Source organism: Salvelinus sp. IW2-2015, linkage group LG35 (assembly GCF_002910315.2).
Source record: "Salvelinus sp. IW2-2015 linkage group LG35, ASM291031v2, whole genome shotgun sequence".
Classification (NCBI taxonomy): domain Eukaryota; kingdom Metazoa; phylum Chordata; class Actinopteri; order Salmoniformes; family Salmonidae; genus Salvelinus; species Salvelinus sp. IW2-2015.
The window spans coordinates 20,386,669-20,412,660 of NC_036874.1; the positions used below are offsets into that span (position 1 = coordinate 20,386,669).

General features: G+C 42.5%; 1 protein-coding gene across 2 annotated transcripts in view; it reads left to right on the forward strand.

Moving 5' to 3' along the window:
* The first annotated feature begins 1,790 nt into the window (after positions 1-1,790).
* Positions 1,791-25,992, forward strand: part of phactr4b (phosphatase and actin regulator 4b) — an 82,532-nt gene continuing 58,330 nt past the window's right edge. The window contains exons 1-2 of one of the 2 annotated variants that reach the window (XM_023980246.2): positions 1,791-1,916; positions 2,158-2,252. Coding sequence is in view for 1 of the 2 variants with exons in the window: in XM_023980243.2 (XP_023836011.1) it covers positions 1,900-1,916 (17 nt within the window). In the remaining variant the exon portion in view is untranslated. The remainder of the gene's footprint in view (positions 1,917-2,157; positions 2,253-25,992) is intronic. The other variant, XM_023980243.2, reaches the window with a different exon arrangement.

Sequence of the window (25,992 nt, forward strand, 5' to 3'; positions counted from 1 at the left end):
GTTGTTAGGCAGAGAGAGGCATGGCAATGTTATCAGAGGAAAGGGCACATGCTCATATCTAAGGAGGTGTAATACTGCCCAATGCCTGATTACTTTATAATGTCTCAATCTAAGAACAACCATCAAGCTGGAATCATATTTATAGACTTAAAAATGCTTCTTCCTTGAGGAAGTTACATGGAAAAGTTGTTTCTGTACACATTATCGGCAATGATTTAGTCAAGTGCATAACGGGTTTCATAATACTAGAATATGTATTTAAAAAAACGTCCTTCATTCAGTTCTAGATGTAGAGAACCTTTTAGAGAGTACCAACGGAGTACTACATTCGATCAGATGTGCATGTTGTAAAAGTTAAAATGTTAGTTTTCAGTAGTCATCATTGCATTCCTTTGTCCAGTAACAATCAAATTATTTATTTTTAATCAAAGGGAAAAACATGTTCTCTTATGATCTGTTTTCAATGCAGTGTCCTCACATAAACCTTCCAATAAGAAATATGGCATTTAGGCAAAAAATATATATACATTAAATTGTGATTATGGAAATTGATGAGTTCTGTTTTACCAAAAGTTATTCCCCTGAAATGTATTATGGTCAATAAAAACAGTAGTGTATTTGTAATGTTCTGCCGCAGTTTCCAGCTGATCCAACTCTTTGTTTCATAGTCTGTTAGTCCTTCCTGCCTTCCCTTCACATCACATCCTACTGGCACAAGATCATTCCTAAAGTATGACTATAACAATAAGAAAATAAGCAGAATGTTCAGAGGGCAGTAAACGATTTACTACCATTCAGCCACTAGATGAGGCTGTATGTCCAATGTAAATTGAAGCTGAAGCTTGCAGAGAGTTTACAGGCTTTAGCTATTCTGTAGCCTACTTGGTCTGATTCAATCCAATTTACATTCAATCTAAAAATTCTCTTCAGTATGATAAACTGACTTAATACATATTTGTTCTATTCATGGCAACAATTAGGCTATTACAGTTGATATGACACGTTCTATATATTTGTTACATATGAAACAAGAATACAATTGTTTGACATGAAGTAAGACTTATGCCTACACCTGCACACTCTTAGAAAAAGGGTTCAAAGCAGGTTCTGCAGTTGTCCCTGTAGGAGACCCCTTTTTTGGTTCAAGGTAGAACATGTTTAGTTCATATTGGTGAAAAGGTTCTACCTGATACCAAAAAGGGCTCTACCCAGCCCAAAAAGGTTTCTACCTGGAACCAAAAACGTGTTCTCCTACAGGGACAGTTGTAGAACATCTTATGGTTCTAGTTAGCCCCCCCATAAGAGTGCAGTACATCAAGAGCTTTGTCTTTTGCTAAAAAAATATTTCAATCTTGACTCATCAAATGCTCTTAAAACACATTTATCTTTAGAGTTGTCCATGCTCCATGTGTGCTCAAGTTGCTCTGAAAGCTTGTGAGACCAGTTACCAGCATATTATTATGGTCTTTAGTGATGATAAAAATATGAAAATATTGAATTCAACATCGCTCACATTGAAACAAAGAATACTGTATTGTAACAGTCAACTGTAATCCGTTATTTCATTTAGGAACATCAATGATTTCAGATTACGAAAACAGTTAAAACAGTGCGCTTGGACCATTTTCCTTACAATGCTTGCTGGGTATTGATGTCTTTTTAATCCAAGGCAGATTCGATTTGCGACTACCACACATAGTAGGCTACTGAGATGCTCTTGGCTGCGGTTTTACACAAGAACTACTACTACCGAAATGCCCTCCAGGTTGTTTCCGGTCATTCCGGTAAAAAAAAGTTTCGATGGGGGCCTGGGAAAAAGTGTTTGGTGAGGAAATGGCTGAGTAGCCTAGCTATATTAAATCGACTATAACCGATTTCCAAACAAGAGGAGGGCAATTCATGAGTCAGGGGAGAAGGTATGTAGTAACATGCTATATAAACAGAGATGGAATAATTCCCAGCAAAACACAATGAACGTGGTTTTAACTTGGCAATCACTAAGAGACAATTCCATTGCCGTTGAAAATATAGATTTGTAATAACTTTTTTCCAAATGACATTTTTTATGAGTATTTATTTTGTTTTTACCAGTTAAATCAGTGATTATGTATTTTCCATCTTGGCTTGATCTCCATTGATGCTCTGTTGGCGTTCAAGCACAATGGATGCGCGTGATGACGCTCTCTAGATGTTATCAGTGGGATGGAGCGGTGATGGGTGGCAATTAGCAAGCCTCTTTCTCCTACAAAGAGGTAAGCTACAGGCTGCTGTTTGATTTTTTGTTGTTGATATATGGTGACTATTCTTCATCCCTGTGGGTTGATTTACAACTGCGTTGTCTATTCAATTCGTTTTTTTGGCAAGAATGATAGGCTACAGTTGACGAAATAGCCAGTTGCTAAGTAGGCTAACCAGAACTTGTAGGCTACTTAATTAGTTTGAAAACAGCCGCTATAGTTATCTATGCGGTTGGTTTCCTGAAGGTCCATCATTTGCCCACTGTTCAGCCATTAGTAACAGTTAGAAATGTTGCTGCGGCTTTCTTTGATATGCACAATAGGCTAAACTGAGTCTAGGAATAGGCTATGCCAACATACGTAGTCAATCAGGAAAGCAAAGGCTAGCTTTTTCAAACAGAAATTTGCATCCTGTAGCTCTAACTCCAAAAGGTTTTGGGACACTGCAAAGTCCATGGAGAATAAGAGCACCTCCTCCCAGCTGCCCACTGCACTGAGGCTAGGTAACACTGTCACCACCGATAAATCCACGATAATCGAGAATTTCAATAAGCATTTCTCTACGGCTGGCCATGCTTTCCTCCTGGCTACCCCAACCCCGGCCAACAGCTCTGCACCACCCGCATCTACTTGCCCAACGATTGGAAAGCTGCCGCGGTCATCCCCCTCTTCAAAGGGGGTGACACTCTAGACCCAAACTGTTATAGACCTATATCCATCCTACCCTGCCTTCCTAAAGTCTTCGAAAGCCAAGTTAGTAAACAGATCACTGACCATTTCGAATCCCACCGTACCTTCTCCGCTGTGCAATCCGGTTTTCGAGCTGGTCACGGGTGCACCTCAGCCACGCTCAAGGTACTAAACGATATATCAACCATCGATAAAAGACAGTACTGTGCAGCCGTCTTCATCGACCTGGCCAAGGCTTTCGACTCTGTCAATCATCGTATTGTTATCGGCAGACTCAACAGCCTTGGTTTCTCAAATGACTGCCTCGCCTGGTTCACCAACTACAGGTGTCTGGCTAGACTGTAAACAGTCTAGCCAGGTGTCTGGCTAGACTGTAAACAATCCTTCCAGATTCCTATTAAACATCTCCAATCCAAAACTAAATCTAGAATTGTCTTCCTATTTTGCAACAAATCCTCCTTCACTCATGCTGCCAAACATACCCTCGTAAAACTGACTATCCTACCGATCCTCGAATTTGGCGACGTCATCTACAAAATAGCTTCCAATACTCTACTCAGCAAATTGGATGCAGTCTATCACATTGCCATCTATTTTGTTACCAAAGCCTCTTATTCCACCCACCACTGCGACCTGTATGCTCTAGTCGGCTGGCCCTCGCTACATATTCGTCGCCAGGCCCACTGGCTCCAGGTCATCTATAAGTCTATGCTAGGTAAAGTTCCGCCTTATCTCAGCTCACTGGTCACGATAACAACACCCACCCGACGCACGCGCTCCAGCAGTTATATCTCACTGGTCATCCCCAAAGCCAACACCTCCTTTGGACGCCTTCCCGTTCTCTGCTGCCAATGACTGGAACGAATTGCAAACATCGCTGAAGCTGGAGACTCATATCTCCCTCACTAACTTTAAACATCAGCTATCTGAGCAGCTTTTTATTTATTTTTTCACCTTTATTTAACCAGGTAGGCAAATTGAGAACACGTTCTCATTTACAATTGCGACCTGGCCAAGATAAAGCAAAGCAGTTCGACACATACAACAACACATAGTTACACATGGAGTAAAACAAACATACAGTCAATAATACAGTGAAAAATAAGTCTATATACAATGTTAGCAAGTGAGGTGAGATAAGGGAGGTGAAGGCAAACAAAATATATAAATAAATAAAAATATAAAAAGGCCATGGTGGTGAAGTAAATACAATATAGCAAGTAAAAAATAAAAAATAAACACTGGAATGGTTGGTTTGCAGTGGAAGAAAGTGTAAAGTAGAGATAGAAATAATGGGGTGCAAAGGAGCAAAATAAATAAATAAATACAGTAGGTAAAGAGGTAGTTGTTTGGGCTAAATTATAGATGGGCTATGTACAGGTGCAGTAATCTATGAGCTGCTCTGACAGCTGGTGCTTAAAGCTAGTGAGGGAGATAAGTGTTTCCAGTTTCAGAGAATTTTGTAGTTCGTTCCAGTCATTGGCAGCAGAGAACTGGAAGGAGAGGCGGCCAAAGGAAGAATTGGTTTTGGGGGTGACCAGAGAGATATACCTGCTGGAGCGCGTGCTACAGGTAGGTGCTGCTATGGTGACCAGCGAGCTGAGATAAGGGGGGACTTTACCTAGCAGGGTCTTGTAGATGACCTGGAGCCAGTGGGTTTGGCGACGAGTATGAAGCGAGGGCCAGCCAACGAGAGTGTACAGGTCGCAGTGGTGGGTAGTATATGGGGCTTTGGTGACAAAACGGATGGCACTGTGATAGACTGCATCCAATTTATTGAGTAGGGTTTTGGAGGCTATTTTGTAAATGACATCACCGAAGTCGAGGATTGGTAGGATGGTCAGTTTTACAAGGGTATGTTTGGCAGCATGAGTGAAGGATGCTTTGTTGCGGAATAGGAAGCCAATTCTAGATTTAACTTTGGATTGGAGATGTTTGATGTGAGTCTGGAAGGAGAGTTTACAGTCTAACCAGACACCTAGGTATTTGTAGTTGTCCACATATTCTAAGTCAGAGCCGTCCAGAGTAGTGATGTTGGACAGGCGGGCAGGTGCAGGCAGCGATCGGTTGAAGGTCGGTTGAAGCTTACCGATCGCTGCAGCTGTACATAGCCCATCTGTAAATAGCCCACCTCATCCCCATATTGTTTTTAATTTACTTTTCTGCTCTTTTGCACACCAGTTTTTCTACTTGCACATCACCATCTGCTCATCTATCACTCCAGTGTTAATTTTGCTAAATTGTAATTACTTCGCTACTATGGCCTATTTTTTGCCTTACCACCTCACGCCATTTGCACGCACTGTATATAGACTTTTTCCCCCCTATTGTGTTATTGACTGTACGCTGGTTTATTCCATGTGTAACTCTGTTGTTGTTTAAATATACTCCCCTGGTCAAAAGATACTATCTTTTAATAGGCGCTAAAGCAGTTAGCGTCTGTGAACGGGGTAGAGTCGGACAGGCTTCCTGTGTAAATTAAAACACTGTGGAGCTGGCACAAGATATGTCTCTGAAAAAGTACCTCAATCCAGGGATGAGAAATGCGTTGTACTCCGAATTGTCCCCTTAGCCCAACTGTTACACTGAGAAGATTGAACGACTGCTAGTTAAGTAAACTGACATTAGTGATGTGCGGGTTGATTCAATCCGCGGTTTTATCCGTGGGGCAGACGGGTTTAGGGTCATGAAATATTGTGTGGATAAAGAGCGGGTGGGTTGACTAAAAAGAACAATACCTTAAATCCATGAATGTATTATTCTTGTGCAATTTATATCTATAGGCTACATTGAGGTTTTTGTTTAGTTATTTTAGGCTAGCTATTTGGTATGCGTGCGTAAGCCTAAGCTGTAGTGCCTAACCAGTTGTGGGAAAAGTACCCAATTGTCATACTTGAGTAAAAGTAAAGATACCTTAATAGAGAATGACTGAATGAGGTAGGTTTTCTGAGACATATCTCGCGCCATCTCCGCAGTGTCTTAATTTAGTTTATTAATTCGACCATTTAAAAAAAACAAGCACATATAAAACTTGAAAAAGCCTTACATGCACATTAATAAAATCATCAAGGATAACACACAATAAAGTCTGGGACTTATTTCCATTGTGGTCCTCTTGAGACAAGATGGCTAGACAAGATCGAACCCAGTATGGCAGTGAAATAATAAAACAAAAACAGAGAGGAAGAACATCTACATTTACATTTTACATTTTAGTCATTTAGCAGACGCTCTTATCCAGAGCGACTTACAGTAGAGTGCATACATTTTATTACATTTTTTTTTACATACTGAGACAAGGATATCCCTACCGGCCAAACCCTCCCTACCGGCCAAACCCTTCCTAACCCGGACGACGCTATGCCAATTGTGCGTCGCCCCACGGATCTCCTGGTTGCGGCCGGCTGCGACAGAGCCTGGGCGCGAACCCAGCCCAGCCTGGGCGCGAACCCAGAGACTCTGGTGGCGCAGCTAGCACTGCGATGCAGTGCCCTAGACCACTGCGCCACCCGGGAGATCTATCTCATCATTCCAGTTACGTCATATGGGCACAGAATACATCAAACGTATTTTTACTTTATTTTTAAAGCTGCCCTGAGAGGATGTTGTTTTTATGGGCAGAGGCAACTCAATCCATTCTGAGGCTCCAGTATACAAGAAAGTACCTTTCCCAGCATTACTCCTGAACCTGTATAAGTACACATCAGCAACACCTGATCTGGTGCTGTGATTGTGTGCATCCCTAACACGAGGAAAGTAATCACTTAGATATCTGGGCGCAGGACCATAAATACTCCTGTAAACCAAACCTAGTCTAATCTGGGACACCCTAGCCTCAACAGGTAGCCAGTTTAGTTCCTGAAAGCAGCTCCTGCCTATGTGAGTACGTGGACTCACCTTCAATACTACCCTGGTCAGCTTATTCTGGGATATCTGGAGCTTCCCCTTCATAAGTTTAGATAAGCCCTCAAACCAGGAAGTACTAGCATAGTCAAAATGGCATTGAATGAGGGCAGTAGCTAGCACTTTCATGGAGTTCTTATAAAGCAGCTTGGACTTTCTAGCCAAAAACTTAGTCCTGGCATTAACCTTCCCTAGCACTTTATTGGCCATGCTCACACCTCCCAAGCTTTCATCAAGGATACATCTTAAGTAGCTAATAGAGGTTTTAGTAGTCAGCACCTCACCCTCTAACTCCACTCTGATTTCAGACGACCTACACAATTTAGGTCTGGATCCAAAAATAATTGCTTCAGTTTTCCCTAAGTGCAGAGATAGCTTATTATCTCCAAGCAATTTGCTAATTTTGGTAAGCTCTGTGCTAAGTATGTTCTCCAACATAGTTTTAATTTTGTGAGACACCAGAAGTGTAGAGTCATCCGCATAAAGAAAAAGACTGCAAGAACAAGGATCTTTCATATCGTTAATATACAATAAAAACAGCAGAGGCCCAAGTACGCTCCCCTGCGGAACGCCACAACTCATTGGTTTTGCCTGAGACAGTGAACCATTAACCTCTACTACTTGCTCCCTTCCTGATAAATAGGACTTTACCCAGCCTAGAGGGATACTGCTTAACCCCAGTGCCTCCAGTTTGGAGATTAGGAGACAGTGGTTAACTGTATCAAAGGCCTGTAGGTCAAGCAGTACCATTCCACACAGAGTTCCCTCATCAATCTCTTTCCTGATGAAGTCAATCAAATAAAGTAGACATGAATCAGTGGAGTATGTTTTTCTAAAACCCGCCTGAAAACCATACATTAGACCCTGTTTGTTAACATATTCATACATTTGCTCATGTACAACTCTCTCCAAGATCTTTGATGTTATAGAGAGGATAGATACAGGCCTATAATTCCCAGGGTCAGACTTTATCCCCTTCTTATACAGAGGTATAACTTTAGCTTGTTTCATGTCCCTGGGAAAGGTACATTGTTCAAGAGAGAGATTAACGATATGCGTAATACAAGGGCCAATTTGCTCAGCAGAATCTATAAGAAACCTTGCAGGAATATTATCCAGGCCTGTTGCTTTGGAGCATTTAAGCTCTGCCAGCATACTGACTATTTTGGTTGTTGCTACCTTTGCAAAAGAGTTTGGCTGAACCCCTAACTACATAATACTTCTTGACTTGGTTGCTTCCATACAAACCAGAACTGGTAGGCAGCTTGCTGACCAGCTTTCTGGCAACAGAAGGAAAAAGAATAGTTGAATTCATTGGCAACCTCTGCTTTTTCATATACCGTCTCCCCCCTGATGTTCAGTCCAATACTGTTTAGTTTGGTTTTGGTAGTACTACTACAGCCTAGTTCCTTAAATGATTTCCAAAGCTTTTTAGGGTCATTTTTGTTCTCAATTATTTTCTCAGCAAAGTGTAACCCCTCTTAGCTTTATCCATCCTGCTCTTTCCTTAATTTCTGTAATGTTTATATAGGACAAAATCATGCTGCTCTTAAGAGTAAGAGTTCTTAAAAAAAAATTAAGACTTATTACTTGCTTGGATAGATTCTAGAATCTCATGATTAAACCAAGGGCTAGATGTCTGTTTTACCCTGACCCGTCCAATGGGAGCCATCACATTCACCACATCAAGGAATCTACATTTAAAGACTTCCCAGGCAATGTCTACCCCTACACTATCTAGCACAGGTGACCAGTCAATTTTACCCACTTCCTCCCTAAACTTTTCAACACAGTATTTTTTGAGGCCTCTGATTCTAACGGTTTTGTGACACTTAAATATATCTTTAAGAATCCTCCTTGTGCAAAATGTAATAAAATGATCACTGATTCCATATACTATTACTCCACTCTGCGATATTTTAGATTTATCAGATTAGATTTATATTAGATTAGATTTATAATCTACAGTTGAAGTCGGAAGTTTTCATACACCTTAGCCAAATACACTCAGTATTTCAACATTTCCTGACATTTAATCCTAGTTAAGATTCCCTGTCTTAGATCAGTTAGGATCGCCACTTTGTTTTAAGAATGTGAAATGTCAGAATAATAGTAGAGAGAATGATTTATTTCAGCTTTATTTTGGCCCATTCTTCCTGACAGAGCTGGTGTAACTGAGTCAGGTTTGTAGGCCTCCTTGCTCGCACACGCCTTTTCTGTTCTGCTCACACATTTTCTATGGGATTGAGGTCAGGGCTTTGTTATGGCCACTCCAATACCTTGACTTTGTTGTCCTTAAGCCATTTTGCCACAACTTTGGAAGAATGCTTGTGGTCATTGTCCATTTGGAAGACCCATTTGCGACCAGGCTTTAACTTCCTGACTGATGTCTTGAGATGTTGCTTCAACATATCCACATAATTTCCCCCCCCTCATGATGCCATCTATTTTGTGAAGTGCACCAGTCCCTCCTGCAGCAAAGCACCCCCACAACATGATGCTGCCACCCCCGTGCTTCACGGTTGGGATGGTGATTTTCAGCTTGTAAGCCTCCCCCTTTTTCCTCCATAACGTTGGTCATTATGGCTAAACAGTTCTATTTTTGTTTCATCAGACCAGAGGACATTTCTCCCAAGTARGATCTTTGTCCCCTAACTTTCTCCTGCAAAATGTCTTGATAAACTTGGGAATTCATTTTTCCGTTGATGATAGCAAGCTGTCCGGGCCCTGAGGCAGCAAAGTAGCCCCAAACCATAATTCCCCCTCAACCATACTTTACAGTTGGGATGAGGTTTTGATGTTGGTGTGCTGTGCCTTTTTTTCTCCCTTCCAAACAACTCAACTTTAGTTTAATCTGTCCACAGAATATTTTGCCAGTTGCGCTGTGGAAACTCCAGGTTCTCTTTTGTGAACTTCAGATGTGCAGCAATGTTTTTTTTTCGCCAGCAGTGGCTTCTTCCGTGGTGTCCTCCCATGAACACAAATCAAATTGTATTAGTCACATGCACCGAATACCACAGGTGTAGACCTTACAGTGAAATGCTTACTTACGAGCCCCTAACCAACAGTGCAGTTTAAAAAAATACGGATAAGAATAAGAGATAAAAGTAGCAAGTAATTAAAGATTAGCAGTAAAAAATAACAATATATACAGGGGGGTGCCGGTACAGAGTCAATGTTCGGGGGCACCGGTTAGTTCAGGTAGTATGTACACTTGTGGCCAAAAGTTTTGAGAATGACCCAAATATTAATTTCCACAAAGTTTGCTGCTTCAGTGTCTTTAGATATTTTTGTCAGATGTTACTATGGACTACTGAAGTATAATTACAAGCATTTCATACGTGTCAAAGGCTTTTATTGACCATTACATGAAGTTGATGCAAAGAGTCAATATTTGCAGTGTTGACCCTTCTTTTTCAAGTCCTCTGCATTCCGCCCTGGCATGCTGTCAATTAACTTCTGGGCTACGTCCTGACTGATGGCAGCCCATTCTTGCATAATCAATGATTGGAAATTGTCAGAATTTGTAGGTTTTTATTTGTCCACCCGCCTCTTGAGGATTGACCACAAGTTCTCAATGGGATTAAGGTCTGGGGAGTTACCTGGCCATGGACCCAAAATATCTATATTTTCTTCCCCGAGCCGCTGAGTTATCACTTTTGCCTTATGGCAAGGTGCTCCATCATGCTGGAAAAGGCATTGTCCGTCACCAAACTGTTCCTGGATGGTTGGGAGAAGTTGCTCTCGGAGGATGTGTTGGTACCATTCCTTATTCATGGCTGTGTTCTTAGGCAAAATTGTGAGTGAGCCCACTCCCTAGGCTGAGAAGCAACCCCACACATGAATGGTCTCAGGATGCTTTACTGTTGGCATGACACAGGACTGATGCTAGCGCTCACCTTGTCTTCCCCGGACAAGCTTTTTTCCGGATGCCCCAAACAATCGGAAAGGGGATTCATCAGAGAAAATGACTTTACCCCAGTCCTCAGCAGTCCAATCCACCTTTGCAGAATTATCAGTCTGTCCCTGATTTTTCCTGGAGAGAAGTGGCTTCTTTTGCTGCCCTTTTTTGACACCAGGCCATCCTCCCAGAAGTTTTTGCCTCACTGTGCGTGCAGATGCACTCACACCTGCCTGCTGCCATTCCTGAGCAAGCTCTGTACTGGTGGTGCCCTGATCCCGCAGCTGAATCAACTTTAGGAGACGGTCCTGGCGCTTGCTGGACTTTTTTGGGCGCCCTGAAGCCTTCTTCACAACAATTGAACCGCTCTCCTTGAAGTTCTTGATGATCCGATAAATGGTTGATTTAAGTGCAATCTTACTGGCAGCAATATCCTTGCCTGTGAAGCCCTTTTTGTGCTAAGCAATGATGACGGCATGTGTTTCCTTGCAGGGAATCATGGATGACAGAGGAAGGACAATTTTTCCAAGCACCACCCTCCTTGACGCTTCCAGTCTGTTATTCGAACTCAATCAGCATGACAGAGTGATCTCCAGCCTTGTCCTCGTCAACACTCACACCTGTGTTAACGAGAGAATCACTGACATGATGTCAGCTGGTCCTTTTGTGGCAGGGCTGAAATGCAGTGGAAATGTTTTGGGAGGATTCAGTTCATTTGCATGGCAAAGAGGGACTTTGCAATTCATCTGATCACTCTTCACAACATTCTGGAGTATATGCAAATTGCCATCATACAAATTGAGGCAGCAGACTATGTGAAAATTTATATTTGTGTCATTCAACTTTTGGCCACGACTGTACATGTAGGTAGAGTTAAAGTGACTGCATAGATGACAACAGAGAGTGGCAGTGGTGTGGAGGGCAATGCAAATAGTCTGGGTGGCCATTTGACTAGATGTTCAGGAGTCTTATGGCTTGGGGGTAGAAGCTGTTTAGAAGACTCTTGGACCTAGACTTGGCGCTCCGGTACCTTTTTTCGTGTGGTATTAGAGCTAGTCTATGACTAGGGTGGCTGGAGTCTTTGACAATTTTTAGGTCCTTCCTCTGACACTGCCTGGTATGTAGGTCCTGGATGGCAGGAAGCTTGGCCCCAGTGATGTACTGGTCTGTTCACACTACACTTAATGCCTTGAGGTCAGAGGCCGAGCAGTTGCTATACAAGGCAGTGATGCAACCAGTCAGGATGCTCTCGATGGTGCAGCTGTAGAACCTTTTGAGGGTCTGAGGAGCCATGCCAAATCTTTTCAGTCTGCTGAGGGGGAATAGGCTTTGTCGTGCCCGCTTCACGACTTTCATGGTGTGCTTGGATCATGTTAGTTTGTTGATGTAGACACCAAGGAACTTGAAGCTCTCAACCTGCTCCACTGTAGCCCCGTTGATGAGAATGGGGGTGTGCTCTTTTTCCTGTAGTCCACAATCATCTCCTTTGTCTTGATCACGTTGAGGGAGAGATTGTTGTCCTGGCACCACACAGCCAGGTCTCTAACCTCCTCCCTATAGGCCGTCTCGTTGTTGTCAGTGATCAGGCCTACCACTGTTGTGTCATCTGCAGATTTAATGATGATGTTGGAGTCTTGCCTGGCCATGCAGTCATGAGTGAACAGGGAGTAGAGGAGGGGTCTGAACATGCACCCCTGAGGGGCCCCTGTGTTCAGGATCAGTGTGGCGGATGTATTGTTACCTACCCTTACCACCTGGGGGCTCCCCGACAGGAAGTCCAGGATCCAATTGCAGAGGGAGGTGTTTAGTCCCAGGGACCTTAGCTTATTGATGAGCTTTGAGTGCACTATAGTGTTGAACGCTGATCTGTAGTCAATGAATAGCATTCTCACATAGGTGTTCCTTTTTGTCCAGGTGGGAAAGGGTAGTGTGGAGTGCAATAGACTGCAACATCTGTGGATCTGTTGGGGCGGTATGCAAATTGGAGTGGGTCTAGGGTTTCTGGGATGATGGTGTTGATGTGAGCCATGACCAGCCTTTCAAAGCTCTTCATGGCTACAGATGAGTGCTACGGGTCGTTAGTCATTTAGGCAGGTTACCTTAGTGATCTTGGGGACTATGGTGGTCTGCTTAAAACATGTTGGTTTTACAGACTCGGACATGAAGAGTTTGAAAATGTCAGTGTAGACACTTGTTAGTTGGTCAGCGCATGCTCGCAGTACAAGTCCAGGTAATCCGTCTGGCCCTGCGGCCTTGTGAATGTTGACCTGTCTAAAGATCTTACTCACATCGGCTGCAGAGAGTGTGATCACACAGTAGTAGTTTAGCTCGTCCGGTAGGCTTGTGTCACTGGGCAGCTCTCTGCTGTGCTTCCCTTTTTAGTCTGTAATGGGTCACATCCGACGAGCGTCGGAGCCGGTGTAGTACGACTCGATCTTAGTCCTGTATTGATGCTTTGCCTGTTTGATGGTTCGTCGGAGGGCATAGTGGGATTTCTTATAAGCTTCCGGGTTAGAGTCCTGCTCCTTGAATGCGGCAGCTCTGGCCTTTAGCTCAGTGCGGATGCTGCCTGTAATCCATGGCGTCTGGTGGGGTATGTACATACGGTCACTGTAGGAACGACGTCATCGATGCACTTATTGATGAAGCCAATGACAGATGTGGTGTACTCCTCAATGCCATTGGAGGAATCTTGGAACATATTCCAGTCGGTGCTAGCAAAACAGTCCTGTAGCTTAGCATCTGCTTCATCTAACCACTTTTTATTGACCGAGTCACTGTTGCTTCCTGCTTTAGTTTTTGCTTGTAAGCAGGAATCAGGAGGATGGAATTATGGTCAGATTTGCCAAATGGAGGGCGAGGGAGAGCTTTGTATGCATCTCTGTGTGTGGAGTATAGGTGGTCCAGAGTTTCCCTCTGGTTGCACATTTAACATGCTGATAGAAATTTGGTAAAACGGATTTAAGTTTCCCTGCATTAAAGTCCCCGGCTACTAGGAGTGCCTACTCTGGTTGAGTGTTTTCTTGTTTGCTTATGGCGGAAAACAGCTCATTCAATGCTATCTTAGTGCCATCATCTTTTGTCTTTGGTTGTATGTAGACAGCTACGAAAAATACAGTGTTTTCTACAGCTTATCATGAAAAACTACTTCAGGCAGGCAATAGCTCGATAATTCCTTAGATATTTTGCACCAGCTGTTGTTTACAAAAAATACTTAGACCGCCGCCCCTTGTCTTACCAGATGCCGCTGTTCTATCCTGCCGGAACATCGTATAACCAGCCATTCAGCCGTTCAGCAACGACTCCGTGAAGCATAAACTGTTCGTTTTTAATGTCCCGTTGGTAGTTTAATCTTTCCAGTAAGTCTTCCATTTTATTGTCCAATGATTGCATGTTTGCTAACAGAATTGAGTGAAGTGGGGGTTTATTCAATCGCCTCTGACTTCTCAGAAGTACAGCTTGCTCTCCGGCATCTCTTTCTCTGCCTCCTCTTCACGGGGTCGGGACCTGTTCCCGAGGGAGCCGTATATCCTCCGCCTCGGGCTCGTCAGAGTCGTGAAAGAAGAAAAATGATTATTTTAGTCCGTGGCTAGTAATCGCAGTCCTGATGTKTAGAAGTTATTTTCGGTCATAAGAGACGGTAGCCAAAACAAATTTAAAAAACACAATCGGTTGGGGCAAGTTCTGCTCCAGCGCCATCTTTCTTCTTTAGTGTTTTACGTATCGTAGACTCGTCAACAGAGATGTTAGCAAGTTCCAGAGATTTCTGTAAGTCTTTAGCTGACAGTCTAGGATTCTTCTTAACCTCATTGAACATTCTGCGCTGTGCTCTTGCAGTCATCTTTGGAGGACGGCCACTCCTAGGGAGAGTAGCAGCAGTGCTGAACTTTCTCCATTTATAGACATTTTGTCTTTCCGTGGACTGATGAACATCCAATGTTTTTAGAGATACTTTTGTAACCCTTTCCAGGTTTATGCAAGTCAACAATTCTTAATCGTAGGTCTGCTGAAATCTCTTTTGTTCAAGGCATGTTTCACATCAGGCAATGCAATTTTTGTGAGTTTTTTATAGGGCAGGGCAGCTCTAACCAACATCTCCGATCTCATCTCATTGATTGAACAGGTTAGCTGACGCCAATTAGCTTTTGGGGAAGTCATTAACCTAGGGGTTCACATACTTTTTCCAACCTACACTGTGAATGAATTATGTATTCAGTATAGACAAAAATACAATAATTTGTGTTATTAGTTTAAAGCACACTGTGTTTGTCTATTGTTGTGAAGATGAAGATCAGATCAAATTTCATGACCAATTTATGCAGAAATCCAGATAATTCCAAAGGATTCACTTACATTTTCTTGCCACTGTATGAATATTTAAATTGTCGTCATTTTCTTCCCTAAACCAAAGGGGATTTGATGTTTTCAAGTTTATGTTAAATTAGAGGACATTGGCACATTGTTTGTGTTTGAGCAGAGCAGTCTCTGTGAGGTAGGTGCCTGTGTTGTTGGGGTTGTAGTTAGGCTATGTTGAAAGGAGTTCTTTGTGGTTGTCTTAATGCTGGACAGTCAGCATGCAGTAATACCAAAGCATCTACTAACTCTGTGGTAATACAGTAGCAAAACACTGCTGCCCGTTTTGCCAATGTAGTCCTGTCTTACAGAGACTACTTAAAACAGGATAGTGCAGAGGTGTTGGATGCATGGTGTATCATTATGTCAAATAAAATGTTCTGTCACATGAGCCAAATACAACTGGTGTACAGTTATTTTTTTTTTAGTAAAAATATAATAAAATAGTGACACAAGGAATATAAAATGTGATACAGTGTATGTTTGCAGGGTGTTAAACTGTCAAACCATTTCTGTAATTTAACTATAATCTAATAATTTAGTCCAGGTCTGGGAGGAGATCCCTCAGGAGACCATCCGCCACCTCATCAGGAGCATGCCCAGGCGTTGTAGGGAGGTCATACAGGCACGTGGAGGCCACACACACTACTGAGCCTCATTTTGACTTGTTTTAAGGACATTACATCAAAGTTGGATCAGCCTGTAGTGTGGTTTTCCACTTTAATTTTGAGTGTGACTCCAAATCCAGACCTCCATGGGTTGATAAATTGATTTCCATTGATAATTTTTGTGTGATTTTGTTGTCAGCACATTCAACTATGTAAAGAAAAAAGTATTTAATAAGAATATTTCATTCATTCAGATCTAGGATGTGTTATTTTAGTGTTCCCTTTATTTTTTTGAGCAGTGTATAATATTTTGGGGGGAAGGTGAACTCGGGAGGATGGTGATTGTTTAACTACTTGGCCCTATTTTATATTTGAGAGATGATAGTTATCGTCTGGTAAAGGTTTTCATTTATATATCAGAGATTTATGTCTTTTTTCCTGACCTGCTGGGGTGCGTTTGTTGTCATCACTTTTGTCGCCGCGCGGCACAGGTTTCAGGGCGCATTGGGAATGCCGATTGGTTGACATTTGGTGGTGCGGGTAGGCTCTGTTGGTGACTATGAACGCACCCGAGGTTTTTTTGTTGTTGTTGAGACTTGCTCAAGTGGGGCTAAATAGTCCGGTCATTATTGTTGTAATCAAATTGTATTTTGTAACTTGACTAACAATAGTTTCATGCTACAAGGAACAGTCAATGTACTTCTATTCCATATGCATATAATTTAGAATTACCCTAATTAGAGCGATGCGATGCATATCAGGTACATCTAGCTTAACTTCTTATGGCTGCAATCCCGGTAACAGGATGATATGACAACAACCAGTGAAAGTGCAGGGCGCCAAATTCAAAACAACAGAAATCTCATAATTAAAATTCCTCAACATACATGTGTCTTATACCATTTAAAGGTAATCTTGTTGTTAATCCCACCAAAGTGTCCAATTTCAAATATGCTTTTCAGCGAAAGCACTACAAACGATTATGTTAGGTCACACCAAACCACAATAAGCACAGCCATTTTTCCAGCGAAAGATAGCAGTCACAAAAGCACAAATAGAGATAAAATTAATCACTAACCTTTGATCTTCATCAGATGACACTCATAGGACTTCATGTTACACAATACATGTATGTTTTGTTTGATAAAGTTCATATTTATATCAAAAAATCTTGAGTGTACATTGGCGCGTTACATTCACTAGTTCCAAAAACATCCAGTGATTTTGCATAGCCACATCGTTTCAACAGAAATACTCATCATAAATGTAGATGATAATACAAGTTACAGACATGGAATTATAGATACACCTCTCCTTAATGCAACCGCTGTGTCAGATTTCAAAAAAACTTTACGGAAAAAGCAAACCATGCAATAATCTGAGACGGAGCTCAGAACAATAGTCAAATTTGCCGCCATGTTGGAGTCAACAGAAACCAGAAATTACATGATAAATATCCCTTACCTTTGATGATCTTCATCAGAATGCACTCCAGGAATCCCAGGTCCACAATAAATGCTTGATTTGTTCGATAATGTCCGTTATTTATGTCCAATTAGCTACTTTGGTTAGCGCATTTGGTAAACAAAGTCACAAAGCGCTCACTAAAACCTGACGAAATGTCCAAAAGTTCCGTAAGAGTCAGTAGAAACATGTCAAACGATGTATTGAATCAATCTTTAGAATGTTGTTAACATAAATCTTGAATAACGTTCCAACCGGAGAATTACATTGACTTCAGATGAGCGATGGAACGGAGCTCCCTCTCATGTGAACGCGCATGGTCAAAGAATGGTCACCTCATGGCAGTGGTGACTAATTATCCTCTCATTCGGCCCCCTTCACAGTAGAGTCATCAGACAAAGTTCTACAGACTGTTGACATCTAGTGGAAGCCGTAGGAAGTGAATACTCATTCATATCTCGCTGTGATTTCAATGAGATCTTGGTTGAAACTCGACCAGCCTCAGAATTTCCACTTCCTGTTTGGAATATGGTTTTTGCCTGCGATATGAGTTCTGTTATACTCAGACATAATTCAAACAGTTTTAGAAACTTCAGAGTGTTTTCTATCCAATACTAATAATAATATGCATATATTAGCAACTGTGACTGAGGAGCAGGCTGTTTACTTTGGGCACATCTGTGCACCTTTCATCCAAGCTACTCAATACTGCCCCTTCAGCCACAGGAGGTTAACTGATAAACTGTGGCTGGAAAGGAAAGGGGTAAAAGGTTTCATTTCCTACATGTACTCTAGGCTTCAAGCTCTGTTGGGGAATGGTGAACATCTGAAAGCTTGCATGAAGTGGCATGATGACCTTGGTCTCATTTTTGAGGATGAGAAATGGGGAAAGCTCTTTTTAGATGCTCAGCGTCTTTCATTTAACATATGGCACAAGTTGATGAAATTCAATATTTTACATAGGGTCTGCTTTAGAGAGAAACTGTATAAGATCAATTCACAATTGTGTCCAAGGTGTAAAACGGAAGTGGGCAAACTTATGCATATGTTTTTGTCCTGCCCTGAACTAAGCAATTATTGGAAAGACATTATTCTGATCTTATCACAGGTCACTAATATAACGGTACCACTAGATCCTTCCCTTATTCTTCTTGGAGATTATTCTGTTCTACCAGTTAATATTTGTAGCAAAACCAGATTCATTAAATTGGCAGTCATTGCAGACAATAAATGCACAGCTATTATATGGAAGAGTGACATTCCGCCAAGCAAGCAGATGTGGCTAAAAGAACTATCTTCCTATATTCCATCTGAAAGAATTACATACAATTTATGTAATAAACCCTTTGAATTTACTCATGTCTGGGGGGACTTTCAGCAGTTTCTAGAGATGTTACCTTAGCTGCCTCATTACTACTTTCTTCATTAATGTATTATTATTTGTTTGTGTTGAATAATTTATTTTCTAGCATGGAATGTGAAGGTCATTCTGTTTCTTTTTTTGTTGTTAATCAGTGACGCTAATACCGGTAGAGGGGAGGGAGGTGTTCCTGTGTTGGGGAGGGAAGGGTTTTGAACGATGTGCCCCCATGTAGCATGGTGTTTTGTGTAGGTGGAAGGAATAACGGGGCATTAGCTGTCATATTTTGGTAATTGTAAAAAAAGAAGAAATTGCAATAAATATATTGTACAAAAAATATATATATATTAAAAAAATAGAAATAAAATCCTGCTGAGGACAACGAGCATGCAGATGACAGTTTGTGCAGAAATTCTTTGATTGTGCAAACCCACAGTTTTATCAGCTGTCTGGGTGGCTGGTCTTAGATGATCCTGTAGGTGAAGAAGCCGGATGTGGAGGTCCTGGGCTGGTATGGTTACACGTGGTCTGCGGTTGTGAGGCTGTTTGGACCTACTGCCAAATTCTCTAAAACGACGTTGGATGCGGTATATGGTAGAGAAATTAACATAAAATTATTTTGCAACAGCTCTGGTGGACATTCCTGCAGTCAGCATGCCAATTGCACGCTCCCTCAAAACTTTAGATATCTGTGGAATTATGTTGTGTGACACAACTGCATATTTTAGTGGATTTTTATTGTCCCCAGCACAAGGTGCACCTGTGTAATGATCATGCTGTTTAATCAGCCTCTTGATATGCCACACCTTTTCAGATGGATGTATTAGAAATAAGCTTTTGTGCGTATGGACAATTTCTGGGATCTTTTATTTCTGCTCATGAAACATGGGACACAATACATGTTCAGTATATTTCCCTCTTAAGTGCACATGATTTAATCCTATTTCATCTTTTCATTTTTTGCCCCTTTTCTCCCCAATTGATAGTTTGTCTTGTCCCATCGCTTCAGCTCCTGTACGGACTGCGTCACTCGGGAGGCCCTATTTCATCTTTTCTCCACGTACTAGTGGGGTTCGTTCCTGTGTGTCTGTACTGTCTGTGTTAGCCACCTCCAATACCTGCTCCATAAAACTGTATCTCATTATCTGATGCTGACTATTTGTGGCCTGAGAGGTCTTGAAGTTAATTTGCCTGTCAGAGAAAACGCTGTATCAGTGCTCGCCACCTCCTTTTGGAATGCACTGCCATGGGTAATGGGCCATTATAAGCAGAGCAGGATGCTTAACCCATCAGCTGGGCATGATTCAGTTAGACCAAAGAGGAGACAGGTCTCTGACGAGCCACTTCAATAGCTCTCAGCCAGGGTTTCTGTTAGGAAAATGTTGCGCCAGACAACATGACCGGGAAGATTTTAATTTACCAGCCGTTTTGAGAAATGTACCTGACACATATGCATTGTGTGCATAACGGCGTCCACACACGGTTCTCAGAATTACAGAAATCACATTTAGATTATGGTAATGAATTTTAACAGAACATGCAACTCATGTAATGAAGCAGCCAATAAAACGTCGTTTTCAAATATTGGCCACAATGCAATTCGCACCTGATAGCGGAGATGAAAATCTCTGTCAGAAACTTTGAAAGATGGTGAATCCTAAAGATGGGTTGCTAACAACTCAGATGGGTTGCTAATATGAATGGGTTTGTAGCTTTTGGCTTCTGGACAACAAAATAAAGTTGATATGAAAACCAATGGAACAGGAGAGAAATGGCATAGTGGTGGGTCCAATGGGGAAGTAAATGGAAATACATTTGCCAAAATAAAATTATTTCTCCTGTCTATACAGAAATAAATTAAATCATTCAAAATACTTCATCAGAAAGCATAACTTAGCCTCTTGAAAAAAATTGCTGTGGAGGTACAAGCTCGTAGGCCTGTGCCTATTTGGGAAGCACACAATTTGGGCATTGTGAGTGGCAATAGGGATAGCTGATTATTAAATTGCGTCTGTCAGTGAAAAGCATCTCAAATATGTCTGAAGATAACGTCTTTATTATCATTTAAAAGTTGACAAGAAGGGGAGGGGTGTGTGGCGACAATATAGGGGTGTCTCTCAAGAATGGTTTAGCTGTATCCCGCCAATTTTTCGCATTCATTGATTTATTGATTCTCCATTTTTACATATGTCACCATTAGTAAATATACCATTAATCTCCATCATTTGGTTGTCACTCTAGCTAAGGAAGAAGCAAAATGGATCCCCGTGATTGGGGAGGTTGTACAGTGCATTCGGGAAGAATTCAGGCCCTTCCCCTTTTCCACATTTTGTTACGTTATAGCCTTATTTTAAAACGGCTTGAATAATTGTTTTTCCTCATCAATCTACACACAATACCCCATAATGACAAAGTGAAAACAGGTTTTTAGAATAAATAACAGAAGTATCTTATATACATAAGTATTCAGACCCTTTGCTATGAGACTCAAAATTGAGCTCAGGTGCATCCTGTTTCCATTGATCATCCTTGAGATGCTTCTACAACTTGGAGTCCACCTGTGGTAAAATTGAATTGATTGGACATGATTTGGGAAGGCACACACCTGTCTATATAAGGTCCTACAGTTGACAGTGCATGTCGGAGCAAAAACCAAGCCATGAGGTAGAAGGCATTGTCCATAGAGCTCCCAGACAGGATTATGGCGAGGCACAGATCTGGGGAAGGGTACCAAAAAATGTCTGCAGCATTGAAGGTCCCCAAGAACACAGTGGCCTCCATCATTCTTAAATGGAAGAAGTTTGGAACCACCAAGACTGTTCCTAGAGCTGGTCCGCCCGGCCAAACTGAGCAATTGGGGGAGAAGGGCCTTGGTCAGGTAGGTGACCAAGAACCCGATGGTCACTCTGACAGAGCTCCAGAGTTCCTCTGTGGAGATGGGATAATCTTCCAGAAGGACAACTGTCTCTGCAACAATCTTCCAGACGGAAGCCACTCCTCAGCGGAAGGGACTGGGAGATTAGTCAGGATTGAGGGAAAGATTAACAGGGCAAAGTACAGAGAGATCTTTGATGAAAACCTGCTTGAGAGTGCTCAGGACCTCAGACTGGGGTGAAAGTTCACCTTCCAACAGAACAACAACCCTAAGCGCACAGCCAAGACAACGCAGGAGTGGCTTCGGGACAAGTCTCTGAATGTCCAGTCAGAGCCCGGACTCGAACTCGATTTAACGTCTCTGGAGAGACCTGAAAATAGCTGTGCTGTGACGCTCCCCATCCAACCTGACCGATCTTGAGAGGTTCTCCAGAGAAGAATGGAAAAACTCCCCAAATACAGGTGTGCCAAGCTTGTAGTGTAACATGCTGACCAGACCGAACACGTCGCGTGCGCGAGCGTCGCAAAATACATTTAGAAATCCATGTTATTCAATTATTGCACCCACACTTGCTCGCGCGCGCCAACAAGCGTCTAAAATAGAACTCCTTTCTATTTCTGACGCAGATAGCGCTGCAAGTCCTGCCTCTCCCATCTCCTCATTGGTTTATAGAAGCAGGAACCCACGTGCAATCTCCTCACTGGTAATACCTACGTGGGTGATTGAAAGATTAACTTTGTTGCCGGTTGTCGTGGTAATACAATGAAAGTTTAGATGCGATCACCATATAAGTTCAAAGATGAAAAAGCCTGGAAGGAGGAGAGATGACTAGAAGCGATTCGGTTGGCCGTTTTATGTGTGGATTAATTGTCGGAGTAGAGGTCCTTGTGCAGTTCAGGTAAAATAACAAGTCAATGTTTATATCCCAGGACAAATTAGCTAGCAACAGCAAGCTATCTAAATAGGACAAATTAACGTTAGCTAGCAAGTGCAAGCTAACTAGCTAAATTGCCATACATGTTTAATGCTTTTCGACCTGTCCCCAAATTTAATGTAATTGGTTCAGAGTTTGTTTTGATATTTTAACCTGCGTGTCATGATCGCGTTTGGTGTGGGGAGGCAAAATAAATGTATGCACGATAGCGCACAATGCGCACGCGCACAGCCGGTTTGGGTTCCGTGTTATACTCAAGAAGACTCAAGCCTGTAATTGCTGCCAAAGGCGCTTCAACAAAGTACTGAGTAAATGGTTTGAATACTTAAGTAAATGTGATATATATATTTTTTTAAATATTTTTTTTAAATAAATTTGCAAAATGTGTTTTTTCATTATGGAGTGTTTGTTTGTTTGTGTGTGTGTATGTAGATTGATGAGGGGAAAAAACTATTGAATACCATTTAGAATAAGGGTGTCACGTAATAAAATATGGAAAATGTCAAGGGGTATCAGTACTTTCCGAAGGCACTGTATTTCTTTAATCATGGCTTAAGAAACAAAAGAGGGATTCTTATTGGTAATCAGATTAGCTAATATCCATGTGACTGTATGAGATTCTCACGAGAGATGTATTATATTAGATATATCAGTGGACAACTTTAGTTTATTGTCTCATCAACCTCTATGCCCCAAATGTGGATTTTCTTTTTTTGAGAGGAACGATACAGAAATTTAAGGATTGTAATGAACAAATTAGAATGGTTGGAGATTTTAATACAGTTCAAATTCAGCAATCGATAGAACTGGGAGCCGCATGTCAAATTATCACCCACAAGCTCTTTCAGCATACAGTTGAAGTCGGAAGTTTACATACACCTTAGCCAAATACATTTAAACTAAGTTTTTCCACAATTCCTGTCATTTAATCCTTGTGAAAAGTCCCTGTTTTAGGTCAGTTAGGATCACCACTTTATTTTAAGGATGTGAAATGTCAGAATAATAGTAGAGAGAATCCTTTTTTTATTTCCTCACATTCCCAGTGGGTCAGAAGTTTACATAGACTCAATTAGTATTTGGTAGCATTGCCTTTAAATTGTTTAACTTGGGTCAAACGGTTCGGGTAGCTTTCCACAAGCTTCCCACAATAAGTTGAGTGAATTTTGGCCCATTCCTCCTGACAGAGCTGGTGTAACTGAGTCAGGTTTGTAGGCCTCCTTGCTCGCACACGCTTTTTCAGTTCTGCCCACAAATTTTCTAAAGGTTTGAGGTCAGGGCTTTGGGATGGCTACTCCAATACCTTGACTTTGTTGTCCTTAAGCCATTTTGCCACAACTTTGGAAGTATGCTTGGGGTCATTGTCCATTTGGAAGACCATTTTGTGACCAAGCTTTAACTACCTGACTGATGTCTTGATGTTGCTTAATATATCCACATTCCCCCCCTAATGAAGCCATCTCTTTTGTGAAGTGCACCAGTCCCTCCTGCCAAGCACCCCACACACATGATGCTGCCTGTCTTCACGGTTGGGATGGTGTTCTTTGGCTTGCGCAAGCCTCCTTTTTCTAGACATAACAATGGTCATTATGGCCAAACAGTTATATTTTTTGTTTCATCAGCCAGAGGACATTTCTCCAAAAGTACGATCTTTGTCCCCATGTGCATTTGCAAACCGTAGTCTGGCTTTTTTATGGCGTTTTTTGGAGCAGTGGCTTCTTCCTTGCTGAGCGGCCTTTCAGGTAATGTCGATATAGAAACTTTTGTACCTGTTTCCTCGCATCTTCACAAGGTCCCTTGTGAGCCCTGGTTCACTCCAGACCTGACTGCCCTCGACCAGCACAAAAACATCCTGTGGCGAACTGCAATAGCATCGAAGAGCCCCGCGATATGCAACTGTTCAGGGAAGTCAGGAACCAATACACGCAGTCAGTCAGGAAAGCAAGGCCAGCTTTTTCAAGCAGAAATTTGCATCCTGTAGCTCTAACTCCAAAAAGTTCTGGGATACTGTAAAGTCCATGGAAACAAGAGCACCTCCTCCCAGCTGCCCACTGCACTGAGGCTAGGTAACACGGTCACCACTGATAGTCCGTAATCAAACTTCAACAAACATTTCTCAATGGCTGGCCATGCCTTCCTCCTGGCGACTCCAACCTTGGCCAACAGCCCCGCCCCCGCTGCTACTCGCCCAAGCCTCCCCAGCTTCTCCTTTACCCATATCCAGATAGCAGATGTTCTGAAAGAGCTGGAAACCTGGACCCATACAAATCAGCTGGGCTTGACAATCTGGACCCCTATTTCTGAAACTGTCCGCCGCCATTGTCGCACCCCCTATTACCAGCCTGTTCAACCTCTCCTTCGTATCATCTGAGATCCCCAAGGATTGGAAAGCTGCCGCGGTCATCCCCCTCTTCAAAGGGGAGACACCCTGGACCCAAACTGTTACAGACCTATATCCATCCTGCCCTGCCTATCTAAGGTCTTCGAAAGCCAAGTCAACAAACAGATCACTGACCATCTCGAATCCCACCGTACTTCTCGCGTGTGCAATCCGGTTTCCGAGCCGGTCACGGGTGCACCTCAGCCACGCTCAAGGTACTAAACGATATCATAACCGCCATCGATAAAAGACATTACTGTGCAGCGTCTTCATCGACCTGGCCAAGGCTTTCGACTCTGTCAATCACCATATTTCTTATCGGCAGACTCAGTAGCCTCGGTTTTTCTAATGACTGCCTTGCCTGGTTCACAAAACTACTTTGCAGACAGAGTTCAGTGTGTCAAATCGGAGGGCATGTTGTCCGGTCCTCTGGCAGTCTCTATGGGGGTACCACAGGGTTCAATTCTCGGGCCGACTCTTTTTCTTCTGTATACATCAATGATGTTGCTCTGCTGCGGGCGATTCCTGATCCACCTCTACGCAGACGACACCATTCTATATACTTCCGGCCCTTCCTTGGACACTGTGCTATCTAACCTCCAAACGAGCTTCAATGCCATACAACACTCTTCCGTGGCCTCAACTGCTCTTAAACGCTAGTAAAACCAAATGCATGCTTTTCAAACCGTTCGCTGCCTGCACCCGCACGCCCGACTAGCATCACCACCCTGGACGGTTCCGACCTAGAATATGTGGACATCTATAAGTACCTAGGTGTCTGGCTAGACTGCAAACTCTCCTTCCAGACTCATATCAAACATCTCCAATCCAAAATCAAATCAAGAGATCGGCTTTCTATTCCGCAACAAAGCCTCCTTCACTCACGCCGCCAAACTTACCCTAGTAAAACTGACTATCCTACGATCCTCGACTTCGGCGATGTCATCTACAAAATAGCTTCCAATACTCTACTCAGCAAACTGGATGCAGTTTATCACAGTGCCATTCGTTTTGTTACTAAAGCACCTTATACGACCCACCACTGCGACCTGTATGCCCTAGTCGGCTGGCCCTCGCTACATGTTCGTCGTCAGACCCACTGGCTCCAGGTCATCTACAAGGACTGCTAGGTAAAGTGCCGCCTTATCTCAGTTCACTGGTCACGATGATTACACCCACCCGCAACACGCGCTCCAGCAGGTGTATCTCACTGATCATCCCTAAAGCCAAAACCTCATTTGGACGCCTTTCCTTCCAGTTCTCTGCTGCTGCGACTGGAACGAATTGCAA